This window comes from Hyperolius riggenbachi, chromosome 7 (assembly GCF_040937935.1).
Source record: "Hyperolius riggenbachi isolate aHypRig1 chromosome 7, aHypRig1.pri, whole genome shotgun sequence".
NCBI classification, from domain to species: Eukaryota; Metazoa; Chordata; class Amphibia; order Anura; family Hyperoliidae; genus Hyperolius; species Hyperolius riggenbachi.
Genome location: NC_090652.1, coordinates 128,643,110 through 128,659,606, shown reverse-complemented (window position 1 = coordinate 128,659,606; position 16,497 = coordinate 128,643,110). Strand labels below are relative to the sequence as shown.

Sequence of the window (16,497 nt, the reverse complement as noted above, 5' to 3'; positions counted from 1 at the left end):
GAAGCGATAACATTTCAGAAGAGTCATTTTGTGGGAGATGCATTATTGTGTAAACCAACTACCAGATTAGCGACAATCTGCAAGATACATAGATAAAAATAGGTAATCCTATAATGAGCTGTTCCTAAAGGGTTAAAGTGAATGCACTTAAAGGGAATCTGAAGTGAAAATAAACGTATGAGATAATGATTGGTATGTGTAGTACAGCTAAGAAATAGACGATTAGAAGCACAGATATGAGTCTCATATTGCTTTCAGTACAGGAAGAGTTAAGAAACTTTATCTATGCAAAAGAGTCTGTAAGCTCTCCAACCCAACTCGTCACTGTTTTCTGGAGCACTTATACATCAAAGAAACAGTCAGACAGATTTATATTTTTACTGCAGGGAAGTTGAAAGGGTCATTAGCACTGCTTTTATAGTTTAAAATACAGAGTGTGGTTTGTAATTGCAAATATGACAGACTTCTGCAATGTTCTAAAAAAAAAATCTATATCTAAAAATTTAAATATGAGACTATTTTCTTTGCTACTAATGTTCTATTAAATTATCAGTACTACACATACAAATTATTACATCATAAGTTTTTTTTTCACTTCAGTGTCACTTTAAAGGACCACTGTAGTGAGAGGTATACGGAGGCTGCTATATGTATTTCTTTTTAAATAATACCAGTTGCCCGGCAGCTCTGCTGCTCTATTTGGCTGCAGTCATGTCTGAATTGGAATAGAAACAAGCATGCAACTAATCTTGTCAGATCTGACAATGTCAGAAACACCTGATCTGCTGCATGCTTGTTCAGGGTCTATGGCTAAATGTATTAGAGGCAAAGGATCAGCAGGGAAGCCAGGCAACTAGTATATCTTAAAATGAAGTAAATATGGCAGCCTCTATATACCTTTTACTACAGTTGTCCTTTAAAGAGAACCCAATATGGAGGCTGATATGGTTATTTTCTTTTAAACAATGCACATTGCCTGGCTGCCCTTCTGATCCACTGCCTCTGATACTTTTAGCCATTGACCCTGAACAAGCATGCACCAAGTTGGGACATGAACTAAAACAGTTTTGTGTACAGAAATGGATCTACACATCTAACTACTTCACAAATTTCGACAACTTACGAAGGTGTGGCTGAAGAGTCTTAATAAAAGGAGTATTCTTATCAAAGATCATTATTTACCTCATCCATTTCAAAAAAAGCTATGTAACATGAAGACAAAAAAAACAAACACTATTTGGAACATGGAAGAGTCCAAGAATTTCCATAGTGGTCACCTAACTGTACATGCTGCCTAACTACAATAATTTGCCTTAGGCTGAGTACCAAGGAATGAATGTAACAACAAAATCATTAAACACTATACCATACATAACCACCACATACACGCAGGGCTAACCTTAAAGAGAACCCGAGGTGGGTTTATAGAATATTATCTGCATACAGAGACTGGATCTGCCTATACAGCCCAGCCTCTGTTGCTATCCCAAACCCCCCTAAGGTCCCTCTGCACTCTGCAATCCCTCCATAAATCACAGCCACGCTGCTGACAAACAGCTTGTCAGAGCTGGCTGTGTTTATCTCTATAGTGTCAGTCTGCTGCTCTCCCCGCCACCTGCAGAACTCCAGTCCCCGCCTGCATCCCTTCCCTCCCTGCTGATTAGAGGGAAGAGACGGGGCAGGGACCGGAGCAATGCAGGAGGCGGGGGAGTAGCTGAGACTGACACTACAGATGTAAACACAGCCTCACAGCACGGCTGTGATTTATGAGGGATTGCAGAGTGCAGGGGGACCTTAGTGGGGTTCGGGATAGCAACAGAGGCTGGGCTATATAGGCAGATCCAGCCTCTGTATGCAGATAACAATCTTTAAACACACCTCAGGTTCTCTTTAACCTCCTCCCATCACTAACCTGCTGAAAAAAAAAAAAAAAAACAATAAAAAAGAAAAAAAGAAAGCCCATACAAATGTCAGCAATGAAGAGAAATTTGGACACCCGCCGCAAAAATACGGCAAGCACCCGCTATTTGTAGCCGTATTTGCAGACTGCCAACATTTCCCATCATTGCCAATATTTTCAGTGGGTGCCTACGGCGGGCGCCCAAATTTCCTGCTGCTATCAGCCTTACCTGAAGAAGGATGAAAGATGGTGGATCAATTTTCAATAGTTCCCAAAACAGCTGTACAGCTTGAACTAAGACCTTAACAACATACTGAAACATTCGCGGACCAACTAAAAAAAAAAATAAAATATGGTTGTAATTAATATTTACACTACAATTGGGTAACATAAACTGTAAAAAAATAATTACAGCACTGGCAACCACTTGGACACCAGGTAGTTAGTGTGCACAGAAGTCACACTGGGCCTGATTCACGTACTGCCAGTAATATTACAGGTACTAATGGCAGCAGTACAATAAGCACAACCCACGGTACATCAGTAAGACAAGCTTTGCCATGGAAATGCAAGTAGCAGTGCATAAATCAGGCCCACTGTCTATAATCAATCAATGAAATATGAGCACACATTTACTCTACACACTGCCAAATTTAGCTGTATAGACAAATACAGTTTGGCAGCAGATCCATTGGAATTACCTTTGAGCATTTTGAAGTCACATAATTGGTGAAGTTTTATCTTCTTATTGTTCAAGATATCTTTGTGAGGATCTGTTTCTGTAAAGTCAAAAATAAAAACTTTCATTATTATACTTCCTTATACCAACAATAAAACACACACACACCAATGTGTGCTAATAAAAGCAGCTTACAAAATACACAAGGTATCCTATGTACTTCAAAATCCACCGTAGCAATTGGGGGTTCGGCGTTCCGAACAATAACAGGAGTGGGAATCCTCCAGTGATACGGCTCCATATGCCAATGTGACAATGAGTTTTGATGCGCAAACATCTTCATCAGGTCATCAGGAATCGCGTTGTCACATTGGCATGTGGAGCAGGTTCACTGAAGGACTCCTGTTAGCACTGTTAGAACACCGACCCCCACTGGCCACAGTGGAATCTGGAGTACAGAGGATACCTCATTGTGTGAGATATGCAATAGCTTTTTTTGTATTTTGTGAGTTGATTTTAATAGCACGCATTGTCATCAATAAAGAGCGTAATACACCATAGAAGCACTCCCTTTCTTTGTCTTGCAGTGATCACACAGATGATATCCCTTTACGGGTGAGCTGCACTGGAGGCTACCCTCAATCATTTATAAACCTGAAGTGAACTTTGGAGATGGACTACCAGGAACAATCACATCCATTAACCTTATTGGACGAATATCCATTTTACTGATTGCACACACCTGCTCTTTAGCTTCAGGAGGCCATACTGCACTGATCCAAACTTTGCATGAATCAGTATAATTCAGGGACTAGGGAGCATTTACATGCACACTGCCCAGTAAAACTGCTAGTCATACTGTGCAGCCTCATTCAAAATGTGGCCAGGCCCAATTATGTTTCTGTGTTGTGTTGCCTTTCTCAGAATGGGAGAATGGAGAAGAAGGGGATCCTGAGGTGGCACAGGTGAGGGAGTGCTGCAAAGTGCATTGTACTACTCTGCAAAGCAAGACATGTGGATGGATTCTTATTGTCTTATTGTTCTGTCTCTAAACCCTCTTTCCACTATCCACAGTTCCATCACTAAGGATGTAAGTGAGCTCAGAATTGCAGCTGCTCCACGAAAAGTGATCATCACACCAGTGATTGTATAAGGCTACGTTTCCACGGTTGCAGCATGGGTCTTCGAGACATGATGCCGGCATTTGCTGTGATGCGAGATTGCATCCGAATACCTCTAGTTGTGCCATGCACAGCTATGGTACTCAGATACGTGACGCAATATTATGCTGCAGGCCGTCAGTTTTTTGTTTGTTTTTTCCCCACACATGAACTTGGATGCAGCCTGTTAACTTCAATAGGCTGGGAAATCAGATTTGAATTCGGGAGCAGGGAATCGGACGGCAATCACAGAAGTGGAAACGTAGCAGTAGAGATGCAATGGCGCACCTTCTACCTGTCAGTAGTTGCACCGTGGAAACAGATTTTGCTATTCACTGAATGCCAGCAGTCACAGGCACATTAGAGGTCCTGCATGCCTTCAGTTCCAGGCACATCACTGCCCTTGCCCACTGGTTGTCATGGTCCAGACATGGTCCCTGCCTGCTGGCAGTCATAGTCTCTGCCTGTTGGTAGTCACAGTGTGGTCACAGCTGTATTGATCCATTTTGTACCTTCAGTAGATGGGAATGAAACCCGAGAGAAACTGCCATTTGCCACGTATGCAGTGTGCAGGGAGCCTAAGAATGACAGACACAAGAGCCACCCAATCTAAAAGAAACTGTTGTAAGAAGCTTCTTCAATACGCCAGAGCAAAATGCTCATAAAGGTCTGTCATAAAGGTTTGACACCTGCACACAAAACTGTTCCACAGGCAGAATAACACCAGACTACATCCTGATCATGTGTACAAAATGCCCCCAGGATTTTAAATGTGAGAAAAAGAGAAAAATCTGCATCAGCAAATGAACATGCACAAGCTCACTATTACCAACTCAAACTGATGCACTAGTAGCAGCACCCTTCAGCTGGCAGCAGGAGTCACTATCCAGGCCACCAACTGAAGAGGTTTAGTAAAGCTGTGTGAGCGGAGGAGGAGGCCGAAGCGAGCACAGTGCCCGAAGCCCAGCGGGTGAAGGTCCTGCTGTGCAATTTTAGAGTTAGTGTTTCCCCTGGGTCCTCTATTTATTAGCCAAATACAACGAGTTTGCCACAAGCAGGAAGCAGCTGTTTGTCTATGGAAATTCCCTAAAGTAGATTAGCGCCCAGTATTTTTGGAAGGGATTAGATTATTAACCCTTTAACTGCCCTGTCAGAGTTATCTCATTTTAGATAACTCATGCAGGACTGCCTCGCTAGCATAATGCAGAGAGCGATTGATCTATATACCTGATCTGGACGCAGGACCGGCTCCCCTCTTCCACCACTGAGCGGCGCTGTAACGCTGACAGCCTCCTTCGGGTCCCGATCGCATCATATCACTTGATCAGGATCAAAAGGAGGATGTCAGCATTACAGTGCCACTCGATGGAAGTAGAGGAGAGACGATCCTGCGTCCAGATCAGGTAAATGTATCAATCGCTCTCTGCAAATATGCCTACTGCAGTGTGCTCCTGCTATGCTGTACAACGCTTCCATGAGAATGGCCTAATATGGTGTTGTGTAGTCCTGCATCACAACATACCCACTCTAGTAAGGAGGCTGTGGGAGGCAAGGGAATATTTTACATCCCAGTGCACACACAAAAAAAAAATTGTCAGGTTAAAACAATTGAATTAAAGTGTAAGTAAAAATACAATGCAGCAGTGTCCATGAACTGCATAGGCACAGAACGCTACTGGCAACAAGGCTGCGCATGCACAGTAGATCGTGATTGAGCAGGACTGGACATGTTTACAGGGTCGGCAAGTGGAGGATCGGAGTGGCAATGGAGACCACGGCCTGAAGGGGGCTGGAGAAAGCCCCAAGTAACTATCAATGCTTTTATTTTCATCATCTCAGGTTTCCATAAAGCCTCTAATCCAGAGGCTTCCTTCATCCTCCTCACCGTGCACCAATACAGCACTGGAACCCTCAAAATACAATTGACAAGGGCTTGTCAGATATGTTCATGTGGCTGCACTGCACAGGTGCAAAGTCAGCCTGCACAGTAGCAGAGTCACTCACACAGCTTTTTCCTCAGTGCATGAGCAGCTCCATGCTACTATGCGAGATAGAACAAGAGTGCAGCTGTGAAAAAGAGTCCCATTGTGATAGCATATCAGAATTTGCATCCTATAAGAGAAGGTTGGTGTTAGATACTAGAGATGAGAGATTAGTATTAGGCAGAAGAGAGGGGAGGTTAGTGTTAGGTAGAAGATAGGTGGAGGGTACTTTAGGGTACTTTAGTATTAGGCACGGGATGGGTAAAGCATAATTTTAGGCACAGGATAAAGAAGGTTGGGCATGGGATGGGTAAAGCATAATTATAGGCACAGGATAAAGAAGGTTGGGCATGGGATGGGTGGAGGGTAGTTTTAGGCAGAGGATAGGGAAGGTTAGTGTTAGACAGAATGGTTGGAAGGGTCATGTGAGGCGGAGGAGCAGTAGAGGTTGCAATTCTAATGAATATTTTCACTACAGGTAGCATTTTATGCAATCACTCAAAATTTGCAACCCATAGGAGAATGGCAGCGGTTGCAAATGCTGATAAAGTTGCATTTATTTTCACCACAGAGGCAAGCAGCAGTGGGCTGCAGGATTAGAGAAGTTCTATATCAGTGATGGCTAACCTTGGCACTCCAGCTGTGACAAAACTACAAATCCCATCATGCCTCTGACTCCTCGAGTTATGCTTAGAGCTGTCAGAGTATTGCAATGCCTCATGGGACTTGTAGTTCCACCACAGCTGGAGTGCCAAGGTTAGCCATCACTGCTCTAGATCATCAACAAGCTTCCCTCTAGAGCAGTGCTGTCCAACTGGCGACCCGCGGGACGCATCCGGCCTGCCAGGCCTTCTGCTGCAGCCCCACTGCTGTGGCAGTGTTAGCTCACGAGTCCCCAGAGCTGAGTGGACTTTTTTTTTTTTTTTTAAACCTTTTCCCCCATGCCTCGGCTGCTATAATGTAAATGTACAGCCCCCCTCCGCTCCCCCCCCCCCCCCCCCCGTGCTGCTGCTGCCGCCTCACCTCAAATTGGCGGCAGGCAGGAGATAGGAACCAGCCACACCGACGCATGGCAGCTGCACGGGGGACTTTAAATGCTGGACGTGACCGCTGATGTCACTTCCTGCATTTAAATTCACCGCGCGGCTGCCGTGTGCTGGTCTGGCTGGTTGTTATCTCCTGCCCGCCACCGATCTGAGGTGAGGCGGCGGCAGCAGCACGGTGGAGAACGAGGGGAGGGGAGGGGGGCTGTAAATATTACATTATAGCAGCCGATCTGACGGCATTTTGTGGGTAAATCTGCAGCCAATCCTGAATGCATTTTGTGGGTAAAGCTGAAGCCAATCTGACAGCATTTTGTGGGTAAAGCTGCAGCCAATCTGACAGCATTTTGTAAGTAAAGCTGCAGCCAATCTGACAGCATTTTGGGGGTAAATCTGCAGCCAATCTGACAGCATTTTGGGGGTAAATCTGCAACCAATCTGACAGCATTTTGTGGGTAAATCTGCAGCCAATCCTGAATGCATTTTGTGGGTAAATCTGCAGCCAATCTGACAGCATTTTGTGGGTAAATCTGCAGCCAATCCTGAATGCATTTTGTGGGTAAATCTGCAGCCAATCCTGAATGCATTTTGTGGGTAAATCTGCAGCCAATCTGACAGCATTTTTTGGGTACATCTGCAGCCAATCTGACGGCATTTTGTGGGTAAATCTGCAGCCAATCTGAATGAGTTTTGTGGGTAAATCTGCAGCCAATCTGATTGCATTTTGTGGGGAAATCTGCTCCCATCTGATTGCATTTTGTGGGGAAATCTGCTCCCAATCTGATTGCATTTTGTGGGCAAACTGCTGCTACATTTTTTTTTTCCCTTTGGGGGGTGGTTGGGGGTGGGGGTCTGCCGGCCCTTCACCATGTGGCCTGGAAAAAAAAAGCAGCCCTCCATACCCGCGAAGTTGGACAGCACTGCTCTAGAGTAACAGATTCACGCCATCCTGAATAATCGCAAATACCTTCTGTTTTAAAGTAAACCTGAGGCGGCCGGTATCTTTGCAAGTCTGGCCACTGTGCATATGCTGCCCGGCCGAATGTGCCCCATCACACTACCGTCACCGGGAGAGACCTGCACCTGCGGACTGCGCCAAATTGTGAAGATACTGGATCCAAGAGAGGATCCAAGCGGCGGAGAAGTACATCAAGGGACCAATCAGCCTGAAGAGGGCTGGAGGAAGCCCCAGGTATGTATAAAACTGAGAAGGTAAACTTCCTTATCTACAGAGTAAAGTATCTAACTTTTTTCTCACAGGTTTACGTTAAAGCAGGAGATTAGCCATACTATGCCAGGGGGAAAAAAGCACATATATAAGTAGATAAATACTTTATCTACTTACATAACACATGTATTGTACTGTCCACGTTTTGATTTCAGTGAATTAGTGATGGGTCGTTCGCGTGTTAATCAGAGGAGCCGATGCCTCAGCCGCCCCACTTGACTGCTTTGTGCTACAATAAAGGGCGCTGAGGCATGCTGGGAGATGTAGTCCTCCTCATGAAGCTTATAGGAGTGGATGGGGGCAGAGCAGAGCAGCTGTAGCTAAAGGGATTGCCTCATGCAGAGACACAGATAGGTGTTGGCATGGAGAAGGGGGTGTGGCCTTTCCTCTGGATCTATGTTTAAAATAGGCATCCAATAGTACTCGATGAAGAGCCGTTTGGGAGCCGAACAAGCTGGCTCTTTAAAGGGAGCCGAGGCCAGAAGAGCCGATGCTCTCTAAAGAGCCGGAATTTCCATCACTACAGTGAATGTTATATAGTAAATTAAGAGAATTCTGTTCCTGGTGGGAACCATGTCTTTTGCCCACAGTTTAGGCTAAATCCTGATGTCATTTCTGCCCTTTACTTTTTTTTATTTTCTTCTCCAATTGCTGAGTCACCTTAGCCTTGCTTGTAAACACAAGTGAGCAGGGGATTTGTTTCAGATAGGCAGCTAGGCAGGGAAATAAATGGAACACGAGGAATATATTATAAAAAGAAACCCCAGCATGCAACTGTTTGGCACTATTAAAGGGCCAGTGCTCCTTAAGTATGTGATAACTCCAAATCATAACACCAGAAAAAGTTTTAAAAGTTTTGAATGCAGGATTAGCATATTTATCACTTAAAGAGTAACTGTTAGCCCCCAAATTGAAATTTAAAACACTATTGCAATGTTTTATTTATTATATAAGTGAGCCAAAAAGCCAATGTACAAGTTAAAAATCAATCTAATTTTGTTACTATCTAACCTTTTCCCCCAGCTCCGGACGCAAGCCGCATATCAGATACTGTAGCATGCAGAGCATGCCTATGTCTGGCCGACCCCCCTCTCCCCCCCAGGACCAGGTGCCAATATATTCTCCCCACCGCAGCTGACCGCTCTGACACGGAGAGAGCGGCAGCACTTCCAGAGCAGCACCGCAGAGCAGCCGCCGCCGAGTCACATGTGAGAGAATCACATGTGAGAGAGATGCACGGCGCTGGCTGCTCTGCGGTGCTGCTCTGGAAGTGCTGCCGCTCTCTCCGTGTCAGAGCGGTCAGCTGCGGTGGGGAGAATATATTGGCACCTGGTCCTGGGGGGGAGAGGGGGGTCGGCCAGACATAGGCATGCTCTGCATGCTACAGTATCTGATATGCGGCTTGCGTCCGGAGCTGGGGGAAAAGGTTAGATAGTAACAAAATTAGATTGATTTTTAACTTGTACATTGGCTTTTTGGCTCACTTATATAATAAATAAAACATTGCAATAGTGTTTTAAATTTCAATTTGGGGGCTAACAGTTACTCTTTAATACACTCAGACCAGTTGCTGTTGAAATTTGATATTTATGGTGACAATCCCACTTTAAAGAGACTCTGTAACATTAAAAATCTCCCCTGGGGGGTACTCACCTCGGGTGGGGGAAGCCTCCGGATCCTAATGAGGCTTCCCACGCCGTCCTCTGTCCCACGGGGGTCTCGCCGCAGCCCTCCGAACAGCCGGCGACTATGCCGACTGTCAGTTCAATATTTACCTTTGCTGGCTCCAGCGGGGGCGCTGTGGCGACTTTCTGCACGGAAATAGACGGAAATACCCGATCTCCGTCGGGTCCGCTCTACTGCGCAGGAGCCAGGAAGGTAAATATTGCGTCACAGCTGTACGGAGGGCTACAGCGAGACCCCCGAGGGACGCAGGACGGCGTGGGAAGCCTCATTAGGATCCTGAGGCTTCCCCCACCCGAGGTGAGTACCCCCCAGGGGCCGTTTTGTCGTTACAGTTCCTCTTTAAGACAACTCTACACATCACCACTCCATTTCTTTTGACACTGCTGACTGTCAGCTGCAACTCAACTATTTGCATGCTCCCCCTCTCCTTACCACGGAAGCCTGCCAACGTGACGTCATAACCTTTCCTAGCCAATGACAGGGCGTGATACGTCATCCGGGGGCTGCGCCCCACATCTCCGAGCACCAGCACGCACACCTGTCTCCTGTCTGCGGCTCCGGCCATCAGGGTGAAGGCTGTGATAGCGCTCAGTATGGCGGCGAGCAGAAGGCAGGGAGAACCCGCGCCGCACAGCATTACCGCTCCGAATGCACAGCCCACACCCGCCAGCAGCAGCACAGCGAGAGCCGCCATCCTCCCCGCCAACCAGCCCGACACAGTCACAGACACACACAGGCACAGCCGGATGACAGCGCCGCCCTCCACAATGACGCTCTGCAAAACCTGGCGTCCAGAGAGCAGCGCCATCTGCTGGTCATTGTGGTTATCTCTTCCATGCTAAACTGCAAATTCAGAGGATACAGGCTACCTAGGAAGGAGTTGATTCCAAAGTAGACCGTGCAGTAGAAGCTGACTCATCTGCATTTTTATTTAAAAACAATAACAGAATTAAACATCATCAAAGTCTAATAAACATAAGCCCCAAAATCCCAACGGCCATATAATTCATTACTTATTTTTCTCACAAAAAATAATAATCAGAGAACTAAAAATAAAATGTATTTATTTTTTGGATTATAGGCACTGAGATTACCATGAACGTTTATAATGAATTTACCTGACCACTCATTAAACTAAATTGTCAAATTTCACATAGCACAGAGCACTAGTACCAGGCTGCCAGTGGAGGTGTACCTGCTCCTCAGGTTCTCTACACATGTTATGTTATCTGCTGCATCCGAATTTGCATGCGGGAAAATGATCATAAATTGCAATAGTGTAAACTTAGCCTTAAAGTACCCATGATTCGGGGAAAAAATACTGAATAAAGCCCAAGGTGGAGTAGATTATCTTCTCCTCAGTTTCCTGATGAGGAACTGAAAGGGTTAACGGGATCAAGCTCACTCCAACCTGAATTATCGCCAAATCTTTCTGTTTTAAGAAAGCAAACTTTTGTTATCCTTAGCATTTTAGTAAGGGGGCTTTTAGGACCATTGTAGCCCCTCACACACTCCAATGAGTTCTGGTTCACCATGAGCTTGCTGGTTAGTCTGTACCAACCGTAGGGATCAAGGTAGTGATTGATATTCGTTCATATTGTTTCATTCACAATGAGCCTGTGAGTCATCATCTTTACTGCTGGCAGACAAGAAAAAAAACAGACAGTACCAACTGACATTATCTATAAACACACCCACTAACAATGGAATTGGCTAAAAGGTTGAAATATCTGTATGTGTGTGTGTGTATGCACAGAGGGAGATACTACATGCTACCCTCTTTCCCTGAAATTAAGACATCCCCCAAAAGTAAGCCCAGGCAAAAATCTTTAGTGCGATCTTTAGTTTTTTTTTGTTTTTTTTTTAAATAAATAAAATTGATCTGTTTTTTTTTTTTTTTTTTTTTTGAAAGCCCTTTTCACTTTAATCCCCCCTCCCCTCCACTAAATTGTTTCTGGACAGCGATGAGTACACATTCCTATAGCCTACAAGGCATACGAATTTGGCAGGGATGAGATGCCGCCATCTGAGGAACAGTGAAGTGACAAAACTGTCACTTCTACAGCATTGCAGGAGATCTGCAGTGCTGTTTACATTTTATTTCACCCCCTGTAGCTCTGATCAGAAGAATGTCAGCCGCGATTGTGTTCTGGCAGGCTTATCGCTGCGGCCGTTGTCATGCCGATTTATGCTTCCTATCGAGACATGCTGAAATCCGATCTGGGCATGTGCACCAGCACTTGAGCTCAGTTTGCATGATATCCTTCCGCCGGCTTGTCGATACTAACTACTACTAAGCATCCCATAGGAGCAGGTTAGGAGAGGTTGTAGGTTAGTGTTAGGAGTAGAAAAGGGAGATTAGCGTTAGGAGAACAGATGGGAGGGTTAGTGTTAGGATAGGAGAGGGGGTAGAGTTAGGGTTATGAGTGGAGAAGGGTGAGTAAGTTAGGAAGACCAGTAGCATATCCCGATAAAATTGCATATTTAGACACCTTGACTAATCGATTGACGCTACCAGATTAGACCAGGTAGTACATTTCGACAAAGTAGGACAACTCGGCACTACACCGTCTCTCTCCCCCTGCAGGGAACAGTGCTTGAGCGAACACTCGTTCCCTGCGAATCTCGCACATTGCGAGATGACGCTATTTCACATTAGTCGGCCCTGGGGAAGCCACTCTGCTGGCGCAATTCTGCATTAGGCGGTCACAGAGTGGTTAAGGACCTTGACGCTTGGTAGCTAGTCCCAGGTGTTGCTAAAATCTGGAAAAGCCTGTTCCTTGTTCCTATTCCCTGTCCGGATTTGTTTGTGTAAACTATCTAGTTTCGACTTTGATTTTTGTCTTATGATCTTGTCTGCTGATTATTTGCACTGCGTATTATGTTTGCTATATATATATATATTCCGTTTTATGGTTTGCAGTGCTTTCCCTTGCAAATAGTGCACTGACCTTAACCACTTGAGGACCTAGGGCTTTACCCCCCTTAAGGACCGGCCACTTTTTTTCCATTCAGACCACTGCAGCTTTCACGGTTTATTGCTCGCTCATACAACCTACCACCTAAATGAATTTTGGCTCCTTTTCTTGTCACTAATAAAGCTTTCTTTTGGTGCTATTTGATTGCTCCTGCGATTTTTACTTTTTATTATATTCATCAAAAAAGACATGAATTTTGGCAAAAAAATGATTTTTTTAACTTTCTGTGCTGACATTTTTCAAATAAAGTAAAATTTCTGTATACATGCAGCGCGAAAAATGTGGACAAAGATGTTTTTGATTAAAAAAAACCCATTCAGTGTATATTTATTGGTTTGGGTAAAAGTTATAGCGTTTACAAACTATGGTGCAAAAAGTGAATTTTCCTATTTTCAAGCATCTATGACTTTTCTGACCACCTGACATGTTTCATGAGTGGCTAGAATTCCAGGATAGTATAAATACCCCCCAAATGACCCCATTTTGGAAAGAAGACATCCCAAAGTATTCACTGAGAGGCATAGTGAGTTCATAGAAGATATTCATTTTTGTCACAAGTAAGCGGAAAATGACACTTTGTGACAAAAAAAAAAAAAAGTTTCCATTTCTTCTAACTTGCGACAAAAAAAAAATAAAATCTGCCACGGACTCACCATGCCCCTCTCTGAATACCTTGAAGTGTCTACTTTCCAAAATGGGGTCATTTGTGGGGTGTGTTTACTGTCCTCGCATTTTGGGGGGTGCTAATTTGTAAGCACCCCGGTAAAGCCTAAAGGTGCTCATTGGACTTTGGGCCCCTTAGCGCAGTTAGGCTGCAAAAAAGTGCCACACATGTGGTATTGCCGTACTCAGGAGAAGTAGTGTAATGTGTTTTGGGGTGTATTTTTACACATACCGATGCTGGGTGGGAGAAATATCTCTGTAAATGACAATTTTTTTATTTTTTTCACACACAATTGTCCATTTACAGAGATCTTTCTCCCACTCAGCATGGGTATGTGTACAAATACACCCCAAAACACATTATACTACTTCTCCTGAGTACGGTGATACCACATGTGTGGCACTTTTTTGCACCCTAACTGCGCTAAGTGGCCCAAAGTCCAATGAGTACCTTTAGGATTTCACAGGTCATTTTGAGAAATTTCGTTTCAAGACTACTCCTCACGGTTTAGGGCCCCTAAAATGCCAGGACAGTATAGGAACCCCACAAATGACCCCATTTTAGAAAGAAGACACCCCAAGGTATTCAGTTAGTAGTACGGTGAGTTCATAGAAGATTTTATTTTTTGTCACAAGTTAGCGGAATATGACACTTTGTGAAAAAAACTAATAAAAATCAATTTCCGCTAACTTGTGACAAAAAATAAAATCTTTTATGAACTCACCGTACTACTAACAGAATACCTTGGGGTGTCTTCTTTCTAAAATGGAGTCATTTGTGGGGTTCCTATACTGTCCTGGCATTTTAGGGGCCCTAAACGGTGAGGAGTAGTCTTGAAACAAAATTTCTCAAAATGACCTGTGAAATCCTAAAGGTACTCATTGGACTTTGGGCCCCTTAGCGCAGTTAGGGTGCAAAAAAGTGCCACACATGTGGTATCGCCGTACTCGGGAGAAGTAGTACAATGTGTTTTGCGGTGTATTTTTACACATACCCATGCTGGGTGGGAGAAATAACTCTGTAAATGGACAATTGTGTGTAAAAAAATAAAAAGATTGTCATTTACAGAGGTATATCTCCCACCCAGCATGGGTATGTGTAAAAATACACCTCAAAACACATTGTACTACTTCTCCCGAGTACGGCGATACCACATGTGTGGCACTTTTTTGCACCCTAACTGCACTAAGGGGCCCAAAGTCCAATGAGTACCTTTAGGATTTCACAGGTCATTTTTGTTTCAAGACTACTCCTCATGGTTTAGGGCCCCTAAAATGCCAGGGCAGTATAGGAACCCCACTAATGACCGCATTTTAGAAAGAAGACACCCCAAGGTATTCCGTTAGGAGTATGGTGAGTTCATAGAAGTCTTTATTTTTTTGTCACAAGTTAGCGGAAATTGATTTTAATTGTTTTTTTTCACAAAGTGTCATTTTCCGCTAACTTGTGACAAAAAATAAAATCTTCTATGAACTCACCATACTCCGTACGGAATACCTTTGGGTGTCTTCTTTCTAGAATGGGGTAATTTGTGGGGTTCCTATACTGCCCTGGCATTTTAGGGGCCCTAAACCGTGAGGAGTAGTCTTGAAACCAAATGTCGCAAAATGACCTGTGAAATCCTAAAGGTACTCATTGCACTTTGGGCCCCTTAGCGTACTTAGAGTGTAAAAAAGTGCCACACATGTGGTACCGCCGTACTCAGGAGAAGTAGTATAATGTGTTTTGGGGTGTATTTTTACACATACCCATGCTAAGTGGGAGAAATAACTCTGTAAATGACAATTGTTTGATTTTTTTACACACAATTGTCCATTTACATAGAAATTTGGGGTGTAAAAATACACCCCAAAACACATTATACTACTTTTCCTGAGTACGGCGGTACCCTATGTGTGACACTTTTTTGCAGCCTAGGTGCGCTAAGGGGCCCAACGTCCTATTCACAGGTCATTTTGAGGCATTTGTTTTCTAGACTACTCCTCGCGGTTTTAGGGCCCCTAAAATGCCAGGGCAGTATAGGAACCCCACAAGTGACCCCATTTTAGAAAGAAGATGAAAGGTTGTAATAATGTGCTGCTTAAATCACCCCGATATTAAAATATATACAGCACATCACAATTTCTTAAAAATGACATCATTGCTTCAACTAGTCAGCAGCACATTCCTCCAGACAGTGCTTTACAGATACATTAATAATTAACACTCTAGAAGTTCCAGGCACCTGAATACAAAACCTGTATTTCAATACCCAGTTGGTATATTACCATACAAGCCACTGTGACAGAGATCTGAAGACTCAGACCTATTCATGCATTGTTGTTAAAAAACCTGGTCTATTGAGAAATTAACACATGTAACAAAGTCTACCTCTGCCAGTTGTTTACAGAATAACAAATCCTATTGTCTCTGCTGTCTGTACCATGTCTATGCTATTGTTTCAAATATTTTCTATGTGCACTCCGGTCTAATCTGGTTTTTCCCTAACATCAGGGTGTATATAAGATTGACCTGTAAATAAAGATTTCAGATGCTGTTCCACCAATTTAAGTGTTTGTGGTTCTGTATCTCCCAGCTGGAAGAGAGGGTATTCACTTGGATTGGGGGAGAACTTTAACCTGGGTTGCAGATTATTCTGCTAAGTCATCTTGTAGCTGCCTCCGCTGAAATTGAGCTAACAGTTTGGTGTCGAGAAGTTGGATCCGCCATATACAGTATCGGGTGAGTAATTCTATTTTTTGATTACCACCCTATACTGTCAGAGCGGATTAATAGAACCCGGAGGGAAAGTGCTTCTGTAGCGCCTCTCCCAGGAATCTGATATTCCTAAAGTAAATAGCGGGTCTGATGCCCCAATTAAGAAAGCAGTACTGTGTGTCTAAGTGAATATTCTCTCTAAACCTTGTATATTGTTGTATAGTCGCTTAAGTGAATTTTAGTTATAAAAGATTGCATGTTACTGTATAGATTTGTGTAGATTGTATGTGAGGTTAAGCTGAGATTGAAGGTATAAACTTGTCCACAGAGGATAGTTAAAATTCAAACCATAAATCTGGTGTAGACAAACCTGATTAGAAACTATAGAAGAATCACATAAGCTGGAGACCAGGTTTGCCAGTAAAGTCTAATACTGACGTCACCATCCCTAGATAAACCTTCAAACTCAGCTAATCTCAC

The 16,497-nt window shown here is 43.9% G+C and overlaps 1 protein-coding gene across 1 annotated transcript in view; it reads right to left on the bottom strand.

The window, feature by feature from the left end:
- Positions 1-10,431, bottom strand: part of ALG1 (ALG1 chitobiosyldiphosphodolichol beta-mannosyltransferase) — a 38,009-nt gene extending 27,578 nt beyond the window's left edge. Inside the window, exons 1-3 of the mRNA XM_068246829.1 lie at positions 10,111-10,431; positions 2,602-2,679; positions 2,130-2,233 (exon numbers count right to left, since the gene is read on the bottom strand). Coding sequence (XP_068102930.1) covers positions 2,130-2,233; positions 2,602-2,679; positions 10,111-10,372 — 444 coding nt within the window. The 5' untranslated portion in view covers positions 10,373-10,431. The remainder of the gene's footprint in view (positions 1-2,129; positions 2,234-2,601; positions 2,680-10,110) is intronic.
- Between the last annotated feature and the right edge of the window lie 6,066 nt (positions 10,432-16,497).